Here is a 15222-nt window from a genome sequence, read left to right on the forward strand (position 1 = left end):
AGAGTCCTGCTAACTTCTCTTCCTTCTCCTTAAATAAAATTGACCTCGGTCCAGAAAAAGGTAAAGAGATTTCCCAGATCCCAGAATATCCCAAAGAACCCTACTGCTGACTGTCAAAGGCTAGCAGAGTAGTTGCTTTGCACAATGCAGCAGCTCCTCCACAGGTCCTAGAAGCAGACTGTCATTTCCCTGTATGAAACTCTATAGAAGGGGCACAGACTAAATTTAGACTAAGACTAATTAGACTAAATCAAAATGAAATGGTCCTTTCAAACTTTGCATAGGCCTAGAGCTCAAATTCTGTTTGTAGGCTTCACTTCTGTTGGCTTCTGAGGGAAACAGAACATTGGAAATGATAGACCTTAATGTTCTTTACTGTCTCCTCTTCATCACTTCATCATAGATGACCATTCAGGGAATTTGTCTGCAATTTAAAAAAGCTGGTGGAAGAACAACACAGCATAGTATGTGTTGTATGGAGCTTACTTACCTCATATTCCTCCTTGAATCCATAGCCTTCTGCACATTTCATCTGAGTAATATGTTGCAGTAAATCTGCAACACGAATGGCTGGATGAAGCTGGCCTGTCTGGTATGGCACATCTACAGGGTCTCGTTTCTTGTAGGTGTGTGACTGGACCAGGCTACTTGTGTCACTTCCGACGGTATGAGTTTCATCTAAGAAAAGAAGACTCAATAAAGTATCGGACTACTTCCAGTTAATATGCAAACTTAATGATACATTTGAATATGGCTTTTAACACCATCATCATCTTTTATAATCTCTGTCTAGGTGGGTTAATTATAACTACTGAGTAACTTATTCATGGAGATATCACGGGATATTGGAAAGAGGCAGAAGTCTATTGGTTTACAATAAAAAATGTGCAGACCATACTTTATTATTTTATTTACTTGTTTAAACCTACCAGTAAATTAGGAAATCTAATTTTTTTTAGATATTGAGTTCTGAATGGTTCAGAAATTTCAGATTGAAACTTCATCAAGTCCTAGTCTAATAAATAAGGACTTAAGTATTTCTTGGAGTAGGATACTATTTATTATTTTTCACAATAATTCAGGACTCATGTTAGTGGAAAGCAAAATGTTTAAAAATGCATAAAATGATATGGGTTGTTAAGCAAGAGAAAAATGGAAATGGAAATTGGATATATTAGGAAAGAAAATACACAGAATAACTATGAGGAAGCTTTTGATTGGAGATAATGCTTGACTGAAGTTAGCATGCTGCAAATTTAGGTAAATATATAACAAGGTCTATCACATCAGGCATGAAATGTTACATGTCAACTTACATGCAGGCCAACAAACAATATAACCCCACTGGACCGATCCAAACTGATGTGAAGCAAACCAACTCCCACCCTCCACAGCTCTGATGGGGCAATGGGAAACTTACCATTTATTGGCACTTTAAAGAAGATACGTATCAGGAAAAAAAGAGAAGGAGGAGAAGAAAAAAAGGAAACAGGCCATAAGCAACAGTACTACAGTAATAATTGCAGGTATTTTTATGGTTGTAATTTAAGCACCTTCAGTTTAGTTTCCTGTCAGACAAACTGAATATTTTGTAAACATAAAGGGCTGAACAACCAGAAAAATGTTCTTTTTCTTTTACCAAATTGTGCTGGTGCTCTTAATTTAATGTGACAAGGAAAAAAAAAAAAAAGGAAACACCCTCAACTGAGAATGAAATGTTTTAGTTTTTTTCCCATTGTAACAATTAAGCATTCACAAAGCTATTTAATATAAATTAAAATAAACAAGTATATCACCTTCTAAAACTATGGGCAACTCACAAATCCTTAAGCAGGGTTATTTTATTACATGGGACCAAATCAGATTAAATGACAGCCTGCGGATCATGTGGTTTGCTGTCTGGAACATTAAGGATGAATATGTAATGCAGGTTTTTACAGATTTAACTTTCTGTGTGAAAAAATACCCACTATTGTTTGTGTATTAATGGTTCCAATAAATTTAATCTCAAGTGGCAAAACAGAGACACAGATACATGAAACATTTTGACTGTTAACAGTTGTGTCTAATTTGACACTTTCTAGATGTTGAATGGGACTTCTAGGAGCTACAGTTCCAACACTTCTGATGGTGCCAGGATGAGAAGGTAGTATGAGAACTTAACACCATCCCGCTGTAGCTCCTTATGAATTACAGGTATGTCCCAATATATGCTCCTTTCAATATTCATTTATCAATATTTGTAGCGATTACGTATGACTAACAACAGCCTCATATGAGTACAATCCCAGCATATCTTCCTAATGGAGATTTGGTAATGATGTTATATTTAATTCTAAATATTAATATAAAGTTGAAACAAGTATTTATCTGAATAGCATAAACCTGGTTTTATGTTATACTGGCTAAAGAAAAAATAAATCAGGCTGGGATCTCCAGTTACCTTGCTTAGTTAGTACCTTCTAACATTTTGAAAAGGAACTAACTGAATGGGATAACTACAGATATTAGAAGAAGCATTTTTAGCATTTCCTTCCGGTATATAAATTGAAATGTTCAGAACTTGCTTTTTATGTAATGTGTCTAAATGTGTGACTTAGCTTTCCCCAAATACCTTATCTTAAATAACTCTCACAATTCCCAGTTCAAACTTCTGCACTGTGAATCATGGACACTGTAGCCCAGTGCAGCTGGGGGGAGGGGGAAGAGGGCACCAAAGTGAGGAAAGTTGATGTGCTTCAGTAATAGCATTTAGAGAGACTATTCTAGAATGAACCTAAACTAATAAGCCAATCAAAACTTTGGGCTGTTCAGTTTAATACCAAGTTTTGCACCTACACAACTATTTGTTGCGTTATGTTTAGAAAAGCAACTGAGAGAAAAGCAATGGGGTAGAAGAAACACTCTTTTCTTAAAATAATCCTTTCTCTCTCCAGTTTGGAAGTAAAGTGGGAGTTGAGCTTTACAGCACCATGTTTGCCACTGACATGAAATTCCATTTTAGGGTTGTTTGGTTTTTTTTGGGGGGGGGGTATGACAGGAAATGTTCCAGGTGCACATGTCATACCCTTGACCCATATGCAAAAAACCTCTGGCTCACTGGAGACAACTAGAGGGGTATGCAGACTTCTGTACACTCATCAGAGTTCCTCCAAGAGTGGGATACATTATCTATCTATCTTACATTGTTAGATTAAATGGTATATGAAAGGGACAGTTGAAAGGACATGACTTTCACTGTTCATATTTAGTAGGTGTTAATCTATAGCTCCGCTAACAATATAATCTGCAGATATTGATTTTAAACCTAATTTCTCTAACATTGAACTGAACATATTTAATTTTCATGAAATGTGGCTTTTTCTTTTCTCCATAGCCCTGACCATCTTCCAAAAATCTGTTTTTGGAATCTGAATTTTGAAGGAACTTTAGAAATTGTATGGAATGGATGGAGGAATTGATGGAAGTCTCGCCTTCTTTTGTGAATGAAGAAGGAATTTAAGAATCAAACTATTTGCTTTGTTTCCACGGTAATACACCTGGGGTCTTAGACACATTTCATAAATCCAGCCACTCATGAAAACTGTAATATTTTTAGATTTGTATACAAGATCCATCTTAATTAGTACTACACAAACCTCTGGAGCTTTTAAATGTAGGGAGCCAGATCCCACCTGCCCAAAAAGAGAGAGAGAGACAGAGAGAGAGGGAAGGAGGGATCACGGCCTAAAGTAAGTAAAGTCAGGATTAAAACTAAGCTTAATTTGAATTGATTTAGATTAAATATAATATTACATGTATAGGTGTTGAGCTCCATACTATGATTATTTCCAATGTATTGAAGAATTTTTCCCCCTTATGTTACATTTAAAATTACTATGTGATAACAACATTTTGGAGAGTCTCTGAGAGTTTTAATTAAGGCTTTGGGGCTGGAAGGTGAATACCCCTGCTGTTTAGATCAGGCAGGTGATGTACGCTGGACGAGAACCAGAATATATGTATACAGAACTATAAATGATAAAGGAAAGAACACCAACATTATTGAAATTATTTTGGCCTGATGGAGTGCACTGCCCCAGTGAGCAGTTGGTGAACGGTTGAATCCTAACTCTGAATATACATAGCAAATGTATGTCATACGAATGTGGCAGTTTCTCCCAGATTCTGGGGTGGGACTGTCTTATTATCCTGATACAAATACGGATATATGGACTTCCCTTTAGCTTCTCTTCAACAAAACTGGGACGCATGGCATTAGGATGCATGGTATGAAAGGCGATAGAGAAGTGTTGTTACAATATGTTGTTGCTGAAATGGCACCTGAATATTACAAGGTGGCTGAGACACAAAAAGACAAAATAAATAAGAAAATAAGTAAAGAAAGAAAGGGTTGGAAATTGGTTTATGATACTTCAAAACAAATTATGTAGAGACTTTATGGTTTCTGTTTTAGGTTATTACATTATAGTTAAGCAACGGGGTCCACTGCAGTGCTGTAAAACGAGGTCAATGCAACTTTTGTATATATGTTACATATTCATACATTGTGCTTTTATATAAAAAATGGAGAGCCTATTAGAGTTATTTCTGACAGATCACTCTATATATTAGAAACATACTTTTTCATAAAGGAATTTACATGGATCTTTGAAATATCCCATCTGCAGGCACTTGGATACTATACTTCTGTTATTCCTTTCTGCTAGAAAATGTATAATGATGTGAAATTCTAAACTGTGTTGCCAATATGTGAAACAAAGTTGACAGCATTCTGGTGTAAAGTGGCTTGGAAAGTCACAAATTCTCATATCTACTTATTTTTGCAGTATTAAGTTTCAGAACAAGATGGCAATGTGGTGAGAAACTGACTGAAATATCATTGGCCTACTTACTGTTTTCAGTTCAAGTGAAGAGCATTTTTGATGGGAACATGACATCTAATAGGGAATTTTCAGGCTGAATTGTTGTGAGAGCAGAATGTCCTGTTTCAAATGCAGAACATCTATTCTGAGTGTGAAATGTGTGCCTAGACATGGACTTCCAAAAATGCTTGGAAGGGCCTGTTCCACACCTGAAATGATTCAACTTGAGATATTTTGCACATCACTATATTATCTGATTTTTAATTTAACTGAGACATCCCATATTAAATTAACTACATGGGAATACTGCTGTTCTTGCTGGTCTGTGATAAATTTATCTACAGAAAGGCACTGTCATAAAAAATACACAGAAATGAATACAGTCAAAGTGAACTGTTTACATCAGTTCTACTTGCTTGGACTTAAAAGTGTTATACTTTGGTTGGCATGTCCCTGCTACTGTTACTGAAGATTTCTTAAAATGTAAAAGCATATTTCATATCTATAATTTAATGAGATTAAAAATATTTTAAAATTGTTTACCCTTGGCCTGACATTGCAGTCACTTAGTTTCCATAAAAAAATAGCATACAAGAATTGCTACTTTGAACAGATATGTAACTATAGCCAAGTTCTTGCACAGGAAAAATTGCATGTTAATAATCATTTTACTGTAACAGAAGGGAAAATTATTAAGTGCATGGGAAGTGATCTTATTTAGAAACTGAATAGATATAATTTGTTTTCCCCCCACATTTTTATTAAAATGGCTCATTGGCATCCTATTCAAGAACCAAATGAAGTTCTTGGTTTGAAAAAGTTTGCATGGTTATGAGTTAAACAGAAAAAGTTCACATTCCTCTCAGTACCTCTTTTGCTCCACAGAGCCCCCCCCCAAATCAGACAATTTTCAACACAAGCAGGGGCATTCAGTTATTTGGTGTCATGTGACTATAGAGAATAGTCAGAATTTAATCCTTATTGCAAGCAAATAACAAGCCACATATTTGTCATCTGGACAAACTATGACTTGCTGGGAATACATACAAATATTGAAACTACTAACTACTGCTTGCAAAAGAGGAAAGAGAGGTACCCTCACCCACCCACCTAAGGCTTGTGGTTAATTATTCTCCTAACAATAAATCTAGCTTGGTGTTATGTCTGAAAACATTTAAGATGAGCTTCAAAGGAGTTTAGGGTTTGGGGTTATAATTAATGCATATAAGAAGTAACAGTGATACAGTTCTTTGACATTATCATTTATTATTATTTTAAGGCATTCAGAGGTGTCTCAGGAGGGAAATTAAAATAGTTCTAAAAGGAAGGTTTGTGGGTTACTGATAGAAAGGTTTCTTTTCTAAAAGTTATACAAAATAGTTCTTGAACAACACTTCATTAATTGGTGCAATAAAAATACAACATCTCAACATGCACTTTTGTTAATCAAAGTGATTGCTTAGTAATTCTCTTTTCTACCAGAGAAAAAGTAGTTTCTATCAACTGTAACACAGAGCAAAAGATACAAATATATACAACAATAAAGTGTATTGGACTCTTCCTACAAAACTTTATAATTTATTCAGAAGGAGAGCTTCAGACCTCACACATGCATAGCACCTTTCTGCTATTTATTAAAGCAGCCCATCTTGTTTTCAGACTTCCACGTGAGCTTTAAAAAACCTGGATCTGCTTTAAGATAATTATACTCCTCAAGTAGTGGCACCTTTTTTTTAAGGCTTATGCTGAAAGCTGAAAAATATGTGTGTTTTTGAATGAACAACAGTGAGATGCTGTCCTTGTGCTAATTAAGAAGCAAACATACAGAGCTCTATGATTTAATAATAATGGGTTCTCTTTGTTTGCTGAAAATGTCATAACATCTACAACTTGCTACAGAAAAGGTAAGTGTAACAATCTCAGATGCTTAAAAATCAGTGTAAATTTCATTTGCATACACATTATTAGATTATTGTGGTGACTGCAGTCTCCTTTCCGGTAATTTATAAGAAATTATTTTCTTTAGATACCAGTTAAAATGATCTTTGCAAATTACAATTAGACTACAGCATTTCTTATATTTTGTAGAGGTGGGTAGGGGGAAATCACAAGTTGAGTCAGGCACAATGGATTTCTTTTGCCTTTGTTTCTGACAAAACAAAGGAAAATCACGCTTGACTTTCAGTACTTTAAAAACAATTTAGAATATGATTTGGCAGATTCCTGTACTAATATTTTTAAGTCCAAAATATTTTTGCTGGATGGGTGGGTTTTAAAGCTGCTTTCTCTTTTTAAAGCCCATGTACATTACAGTTTATAATAAATTCAACAACTTCAAACTGGACTTCCTATGGCAAAATTACACGCCAAGAAGGACAAGGAGAAAAGCAGCCACAATTTAAATACTGGAGTGGAATTCTTACTACATGGTATCGGATTGTTTTGCTTGGGTTAGACTAAGATTAGTACAGTAATAGTACAAAGCACAGCCCATTTTTGTTATTATTTATTTCATATGCAGTAATATTTCATGTTATTTTTATCTCAGCATGGTAAACCCATTTCCCTTCATTCTCTTTTTACTGGACAATCAGTAGTTTTTAGTTTCCTAAAAGAAAGGTAAAAATATGCTTCTAGTCTCAGAATTCTAGTATAGTATTTCCACCTGTATGGGATGTGGTACATTATATGCTGTTATTCTGATAGTCACAATCCCATTGTAATTATTTGTGATACACAAATAAAAAACAAAATGGAAATCTTTACTATGCTGTAGGCAACAGGAAAATGTCAGTTTAACAGATTTTGCAAATCATATTTAACACTAATTAACTTCTAAACTAAATTATGATGAACTTTTGACTGCCATGAAATTTGCGTTCTTTGATTTATCAATTCATTACTTTATAAATATGACCAATAATTAAAAGCCTCTGATTCCCTCCCCCCCATTCTACTAAAGCACCTATGACAATAACAACCCAGTGTGATAACTGGCATTTGAATTTTAAATTAAGAACAGTTTGCACATTTTCAACAGAATATTACACTTGTTTAAATACAATGTTTCACTACCTAGGTCTGAACTTTTATTGTTTCTGCAACAGACACTGATAAAGGGAAATGTTCTCACCTAAAATTGCAGTTGGCACAAATGGATCTGTCATACATCATAAGCAGGTCAATGCAGAAAAGGTAAAAAGAGAAAGAAAAGTAAATGACTAGTAAATGTTCCCATTTTTTTTTTTTTGCTCAGAAAGCCACAAGTTAGAAGCAATAGAGCTTTTACACTTTGAAAATGTTTTTGAAGAACTGCTCAAGATGTCATATGATTGCAGCACCTCTGCTATTTGTTAAAGCAGGTCAACTTTTTCAGGCTTCTGCATGAAGAAAAGAAGAAAACTAGTCTGCTGCTTTAAGAGTCATCTTGGTTTAATGTGTGGATTCCTCAGAGGAGTGGCATCTGTTCTGAAGTTCATGCAGAAGCCTGAAAAAGCCATGCGGCTTTAATGAATAGTAGAAGAGTGTTCAAACAAAGTCTGGAGTGCTTCTTTAGAATCATTTTCTAAAGTGTGAAAAACTCTAATAAGAAAGTTGTTATTTCATGCAAAAGGTATTTAGCTCTTTCGGAAGGATTTTATTTATATGGGCAATCACAAGAATGTATTATTTATGTATGTGTTTAAACTTTGGCCATGTACAGCATTTCAGCCTGTACTCAAAAAACTGATAGGCTAGGTCAGTGTTTCTCAACCTTAGCAACTTTAAGATATATGGACTTCAACTCTCAGCTGGCCGGGGAGTTCTGGGAGTTGAAGTCCATATATTTTAAAGTTGCTAAGGTTGAGAAACATTGGGCTAGGCCCTAGAGGAGACTGGTGTGGGTCTTCCGGGCTGTGTGGCCGTGTTCTGGAAGTTTTGTTTCCTAACGTTTTGCCAGCATCTGTGACTGGCATCTTCAGAGAGCAGGAGCACAGACAGGAGCGGTTCTCTCTGTGCCCAGGATGATGTGACCCTTTTGTGGGTATTTATAGAGATCTGAAGGGGGATTGGGGGGTGCGGTGGGGGGTTAGGGGATGTGTGGGGGGGTGTGGGGTTTGGGTTAACAAGTGGCTGCTTGTTTTGGTGTCAACATCTGTGTGTATCTTCCTGGGGATTAGGCAGGGTTTTTTCTTCTATTGAGTTGTTAACGAGTGGCTGCTGGGGGTGATTAGCATGTTCATTGTGTGAACTGTTCACACATCCTGGTGGTTCACCCAATCACCTAATCACCCCCAGCAGCCACTCGTTAACAACTCAATAGAAGAAAAAACCCTGCCTAATCCCCAGGAAGATACACACATATTCTGACACCAAAACAAGCAGCCACTCGTTAACCCAAACCCCACACACCCCCTAACCCCCCACCACACACCCCCAATCCCCCCCTTCAGATCTCTATAAATACCCACAAAAGGGTCACATCATCCTGGGCACAGAGAGAACTGCTCCTGTCTGTGCTCCTGCTCTCTGAAGATGCCGGTCACAGATGCTGGCGAAACGTTAGGAAACAAAACTTCCAGAACACGGCCACACAGCCCGGAAGACCCACACCAGCCTTCGTATGCCGGCCGTGAAAGCCTTCGACAATACCCTAGAGGAGACATGATGGCTGGATGAGTGTATAAGAGATATGCTTGAGCTTCTCATTCTCTGTGGTAGCCATTTGTTATAAAAGTAAACCATTTATAGTATTTAAAAACCAATGAAATATTTGGTTACCTGGGTAATATGAAGTGGGAACTGTCGTACTCAGGGTGTTTGTTTTCATTGTAAATGAAGAGGGTGATGATACAGCTGGAAAGAGAAAACACTACGTAGTAAACCTAAACAAAGGCATTAGCAAACAACAGCACATTTGTGTCACCCCCTTAGATGATAAGTATTGTCAAATCTGATAAGCAAAATGATTTTGTGGAGAAAACGTCCCATGAAAAATGAACAATAGTGTTTGTGTAACTTAGTATTATTTAAATGTTTTGTGTTTTCTTAGATAGATATTGTGTTTCTTTCATTTTCTTGCATGCTCTGTAAGTGCCTTCTGCAATTAGGAACTCTTTGCCTCAATCTGGTATATATCTTGCCACACCTGGATCATCTATCATAAAATGGAGATGCAGTATGGATTTCTCCCCAGTGATACTGGAAGGAACAGTGCAGGAAAAAACCACAAGCTGCTAAAGGCAATGTTGAGAAAGGACTTAGTCCAAAAAAGCTTTATATTAGGCTACAATCTTATACCCATTAATTTACAAAGATCCACTGAACTAAAGGACATTTAATATGTATCCTTTTTCAGAATCATGTGGCTGTTGTGAATAGGTTTCTACTGTAGCCATATGATCCAGATAACAGATGTGGCTCCTTTAATTAGTTACAAACAAGTGCTGTGTTCATGCACCTAAGTGTTCCAAGGCGTCTTTTTACAATATAATGTAGAGCATTTCACAGCCCTAATAGATGCTTTTGAATCCTCTTCCTTGGGGTTATTGCACTATAGTTTATATGCATATTATATTTTAATTCATGGCTGCATTTTTTTCCTTCTCTTTTTTAAAAACTAGTAGTAAAAATACTTTTGTATAGTTTATGCCTTCTTCTAAATATAGTATAGCAACGAATGAGTCCAAAGAGGGACTCTAATTCATTTCCTGGCATCTTCAGTTGAATAGATTTCAAATAGCAAAGCTGAGATCTGTTTAAAGATCACTACCTAAGATCTGGGAAAACTGCTGTCAGTCAGAATAGATCAGCTATACCTTACCATATATACTCATGGGTTGGGGAGGCATTACTCAGAATTCTATGGAAGTTGCAGTCTCTTACACATTGGGATTGTACTATTCTGGGGATAGTTGAAATAGTCCATACTGGCTAGATGGAAAAATTGTCTGACCTTGGGTAAGGCAGCTTCCTATATATACTGCTTTAATCTTCCTGAGAAAAAAAAGGGAACTATAGAGGAAAGCATTATGGAATCTAACCTTAAATACCATTTTACTCTTGTACTCAAAACAACAATTAATAGTTTTTTTGGAGCCATATTTATCCAAATCTGGATAAATATAGCTCCAAAACAACTATTAATTTACTGAATTCTCTTATAGTAGGAACTCTGAAATTTGTCAGTTGTAGCTAAAGAACCACCATTCAAACATTATGACATTTCTTTAAAATGGCCCCCAAAACATGAAGGCTATCAGGCAGCATTATACAATAAATGAGGAAATTGAATGGAACACCTGCTGCACTGATGTCAGTGGTTTTATGTGGAAGCACGAGAAAGGCAGAAATGCAAAATTATCTTTATTAAAGACTCTATTCTATCTCCCAGATATATGATGTGAGATGTTGCACAGTGTGAGATTTTGGAGTCCATGGATGGGTCAACAGTCTGCCCATGGACTAACTGAGTAACAAGCGTTTAAGAGCCTTTTACACTTCCCTTTTCTATTTGCTCTACAGAAATTAAAATGATTTCAACTTACATCTCCCATTTAGATTGTGTGTGTCCATGAAAGAGAAAGCTTCATCACAGTTGGTGCCTTGTTCAGCATAGCTTTTATCCATTGAGTTCACCATCACTGTCATTTCCTGTCGTGTGCTACTCAATGTCTCCTTTCGCTTTTTAGCCAGTTTCCTTGAGGAAGAAACATTAAAGAAAGGAGATGATGCTTCAATAAGCAAGTGTAGAATTCATCATTTCATGTCATTTGTAAATTCACTTCTGCTAAAAAGAACTCCCCCCCCCAACCATATATACACTCACCCCTACATCAGCATGGAAATAAAATAAAAGCCATTTAAAACAGCTAAAATATTTCTACTAAAAACAAATGAGAAAAGCAATAAATACAATTAGATTAATAAAATACATAATTACAGAGTTATATGTACTGTATAGAGATGGAAGGAAAACCAAATGGATTACGGATTCCTGAGCACAAAGTACATCTTTAGAATCCTGGGCTGTCTCTGAGTCATTGACTCCTTGGATTTTAAAACTGGAGTGGAAAACCTGTTGGTTTGCCAGCCTGCATTTGGGGGACCAGCAGACTGTCAGCCACCTAAGGAAAGTCCTGCAACTAGCTAGATTTGGTAGGTGGATCCTGACTTTAACAATGGGCAGTTGGGTCCAGACCCTGGTTGAGTGCAAGTCCCAAGACAAGACTGAATTTCAAAGAGCTGAGCAGGGGAGTTTGGTGTGACTACTTAAGAGGCATTGAAATCAATGTAATTTATTTTCAGATTAATTCATTTAATTCAGTTTACGGCTAGATGATGCAGAAATGTATAAACTGATGATCAGATTCACTAGGCCTACAAATAAGGGTATCAGATGCATTAAATACTACGCTTACAACATAGTAGGTGTGAGACATAAACCTAAAGCCAGCAGTTCTTAGGCTAGAGATGCCAGTTACGTCAATAACTGATAACCATTCAGCTTCAGGTCATGAAGTGCAGGGCGAAGAATCCACTGAAATGTGGGAAAAAGAAACAATGGGTTTAAATAGCTATGGGTATCAAAGGCAAACCGCATTCTCACACTGTCTGAGGGTAATCAGTGTTCAATAAGCTTCATTCTAAGATTTCTTATCTAGTTGTGCCATGTTGTGTGTCTAAGAGACTTCAGACAAGTTTGAGCCTAGTAGCCAAGATAAGCTGTGTGAAGTTGAGGGGCTAAGATTTAGATTGCCGAGCCCTGCTTTGGTAGACTGACAGCTAATGCTGCCAAGATAAAATCTGTTCAATTATATTAAGAGAATAACTCAGGAAGTAAAACAAAAACAAAAAAACAAAGCTATATAAAATCCTCTGAAAAACACTGAAAACCAAAAGCTGTTTTTTCCTCTTCTACCACATTAAAATTATAATTTTGTGGCAAATTGTGGAGGAATTCTGAAAATTAAAGCAAGTTCAGTGCTCTGAAGAACCTTGGAGCTGCAGGTTTATTATCAGTCTGAACAACTCTAAATAGTATATATCAGAGCACCAGTAACAATGGTTGGAATGAAATTTTACTGAACACAATGACAGTGCTTCAGGGAAAGACTGTGAGAGCTGTCACCCAAACGGCATTATACCGTTATGTATGCACTGTTGATAAACTGAATTTGTCTACTATTCTTATACAGGAAATGGCACTATACATTAAAAGCAGATGTAATGATAATCATTAATTGGCAGGATTTTAAAAGTGATTTGGATGTATTCATGGAGGACAGATCTATCAAGTGCTCTCAGTCTTTAAGACTGAATGTCACCTTGATGGAGACAATATACAAGGGAACATTGGTTGGAAAGCAATCAGTGAGAATGCTAAAAAGTCTGTTGGCCACTTTGAGAATCATAATGCTGGATTAAGATAGGCTTCAGTCTAATCCAGCATGTCTTGTTTTTCAGGTCAGACTTCCTGTCCATTTAATCCAGAATTAAATTATTTTAGTGGAGAGATTACCTCAGGTGGAGATTTTCTCACCATCTGGTCTCTGACCCTTTTAACTGAAGGTTCTAGAATCCAAATATGTTCTCCACCCAAAGCATATCCTGCAAAGCATAAGCTGCAGGTTCTCTTTCTTACTATGATCCATTTCTCATAAACCGATTCTCTACTTTCTATATTATAAATTCCTGTCCTGCAGTAAAATACCCCTCATATGTCTGCTCAAATATTTCAAGCATGGGTTAAGATGTAGTTTCCTTTTTGTGGCCTTAGTAATTATAGCGAGAGTGGAAAAACAAGGGATTGGCCAATTTACATGCACTTTTGGGTAAATATGTAAAGCAGGGCTTAGAATTGCACCTATTGTTCCTTTTCTTCTATATGATGATCATACAATTTTCACTGGAAGGTTTGAACTTAGGAAACAAGCGTACATAAACAAGTTCAGTACATATCAGCAGGATGCCTGATGCATGCCAGTATACAGAGTATGTTTGCAGGCTGTATTCAAACCATTATGAGATCAAAGGTGGGGACAACTGACACAATTTCTTTTCCCCCCTCCCCCCTCCACACATTCACTGAATGTGGAAAGAAGTTTAGTTGTCCGTATCATTATGAGACTGAAAAACCAATAACATTCCCCCAATATTTCATATTCCTTCAGAGTTCTCTATCTATTATGTTTTGACCTTTCAGAGGTGGTTCTCTCAAAAGGCCCTGGTCATTTTTCGTATGATGTTTGATATAGTTCAGGATAGCTTATTATATTGTACAGGCTCTATAGTCAGAGTATCTCAAAAATGACAAAAATAATAAAAGGTTTCAGGGTAACTATACGATTGACGAGGCCAATTACTAGTCAGTTAAAAATAAAATCTTATTTTTGCATCTGCATTTGCTATTCTTTTTGTTTTAAAACAACATGAGAGCTAATTGTTATATATTATATGTAAATTTTTATATATATTTGTTTTCTCATCAGATACGAAAAGTGCAGAATGGTTGAGCTGAAAACAGCATTTTAGCCTTTTAGAAAGTACAAAAAATGTGTGCTGCTTGAAAGGTCAGGAAACTATGGGCTGGGCTGTGAATTTGCATTACTTGTTATTTGAACTCACTTCAATTCTTGACCCAGGTCATAAGTAAACATGAATTTAACAGTTACAACAGATGTTACTCTCAGCTGCCCCTTTCAAAGGCCCATTCCTCACATTCCCTGTATCAGAAAAGGAAAGTGAGAAAAAAAACTTGGCAGATCTAGAAGGCAAATATACGGACGGCTCCTGCACGTTCTTATTTCAAATGTAGTACTAATCTTCTGTCTCATCTGTTTGGCACTTCAGAAGGCATACAATATAGTGCAATTTTTACTGGTATCACCTTACAAGCTCAATCAAAAGCCAGTGCATGTTTCTGACTCTATGGGAAAATTCCAGGTTAAGACATATATTTTGGCCAGAAAATGAACCTAGTGATATAGTTATATAAAAGAAAATATTAATCTGAATGATGCTAGTTTATTATTTAACTGAATGATGATGTAAGACTATTGAATTTCCTGTCTCTATTTCCTCTGCTACTTAATTAATATATTCAACAGGTTTATATATTATACTAGAATAATACCTACAATTGCTATATATGTACTCATTACGTTTTATTCCAAGTTATATTTCAATAAGCACATTCAAGAGGACACTGCACTGTAGAAATAAACAGGAGAAATCTATCAAATATGAAAAAATAGAAAAAATAGTATTCAAAAAACAATGTATTTTTTCTATCAGTAAGAAGTTTGATTTTCTCTTCTTATTTAAAAATTATATTATTAAATTATATCTGATATTTGATGAGCTTTCCTTCCCTCCC

At 36.1% G+C, this 15222-nt stretch overlaps 1 protein-coding gene across 6 annotated transcripts in view; it reads right to left on the reverse strand.

Annotated features, from left to right (window-relative positions):
• PTPRM (protein tyrosine phosphatase receptor type M) overlaps window positions 1–15222 on the reverse strand; it is a 526420-nt gene that overhangs the window by 104224 nt on the left and 406974 nt on the right. For 4 of the 6 annotated variants that reach the window (XM_088130895.1, XM_088130898.1, XM_088130896.1 and 1 more), the window contains 4 exons: window positions 11393–11544; window positions 9627–9701; window positions 7999–8025; window positions 491–678 (listed from right to left, as the gene is read on the reverse strand). In XM_088130895.1, coding sequence (XP_087987021.1) covers window positions 491–678; window positions 7999–8025; window positions 9627–9701; window positions 11393–11544 — 442 coding nt within the window. The remainder of the gene's footprint in view (window positions 1–490; window positions 679–7998; window positions 8026–9626; window positions 9702–11392; window positions 11545–15222) is intronic. The other 2 variants (XM_088130897.1, XM_088130900.1) reach the window with 1 other exon arrangement.

The sequence above is a fragment of the Python bivittatus genome, unplaced genomic scaffold, assembly GCF_059951505.1.
Source record: "Python bivittatus isolate LINGU-HERP-01145 unplaced genomic scaffold, Pbiv_v1 ctg000840_np1212, whole genome shotgun sequence".
In the NCBI taxonomy this organism is placed as follows: domain Eukaryota; kingdom Metazoa; phylum Chordata; class Lepidosauria; order Squamata; family Pythonidae; genus Python; species Python bivittatus.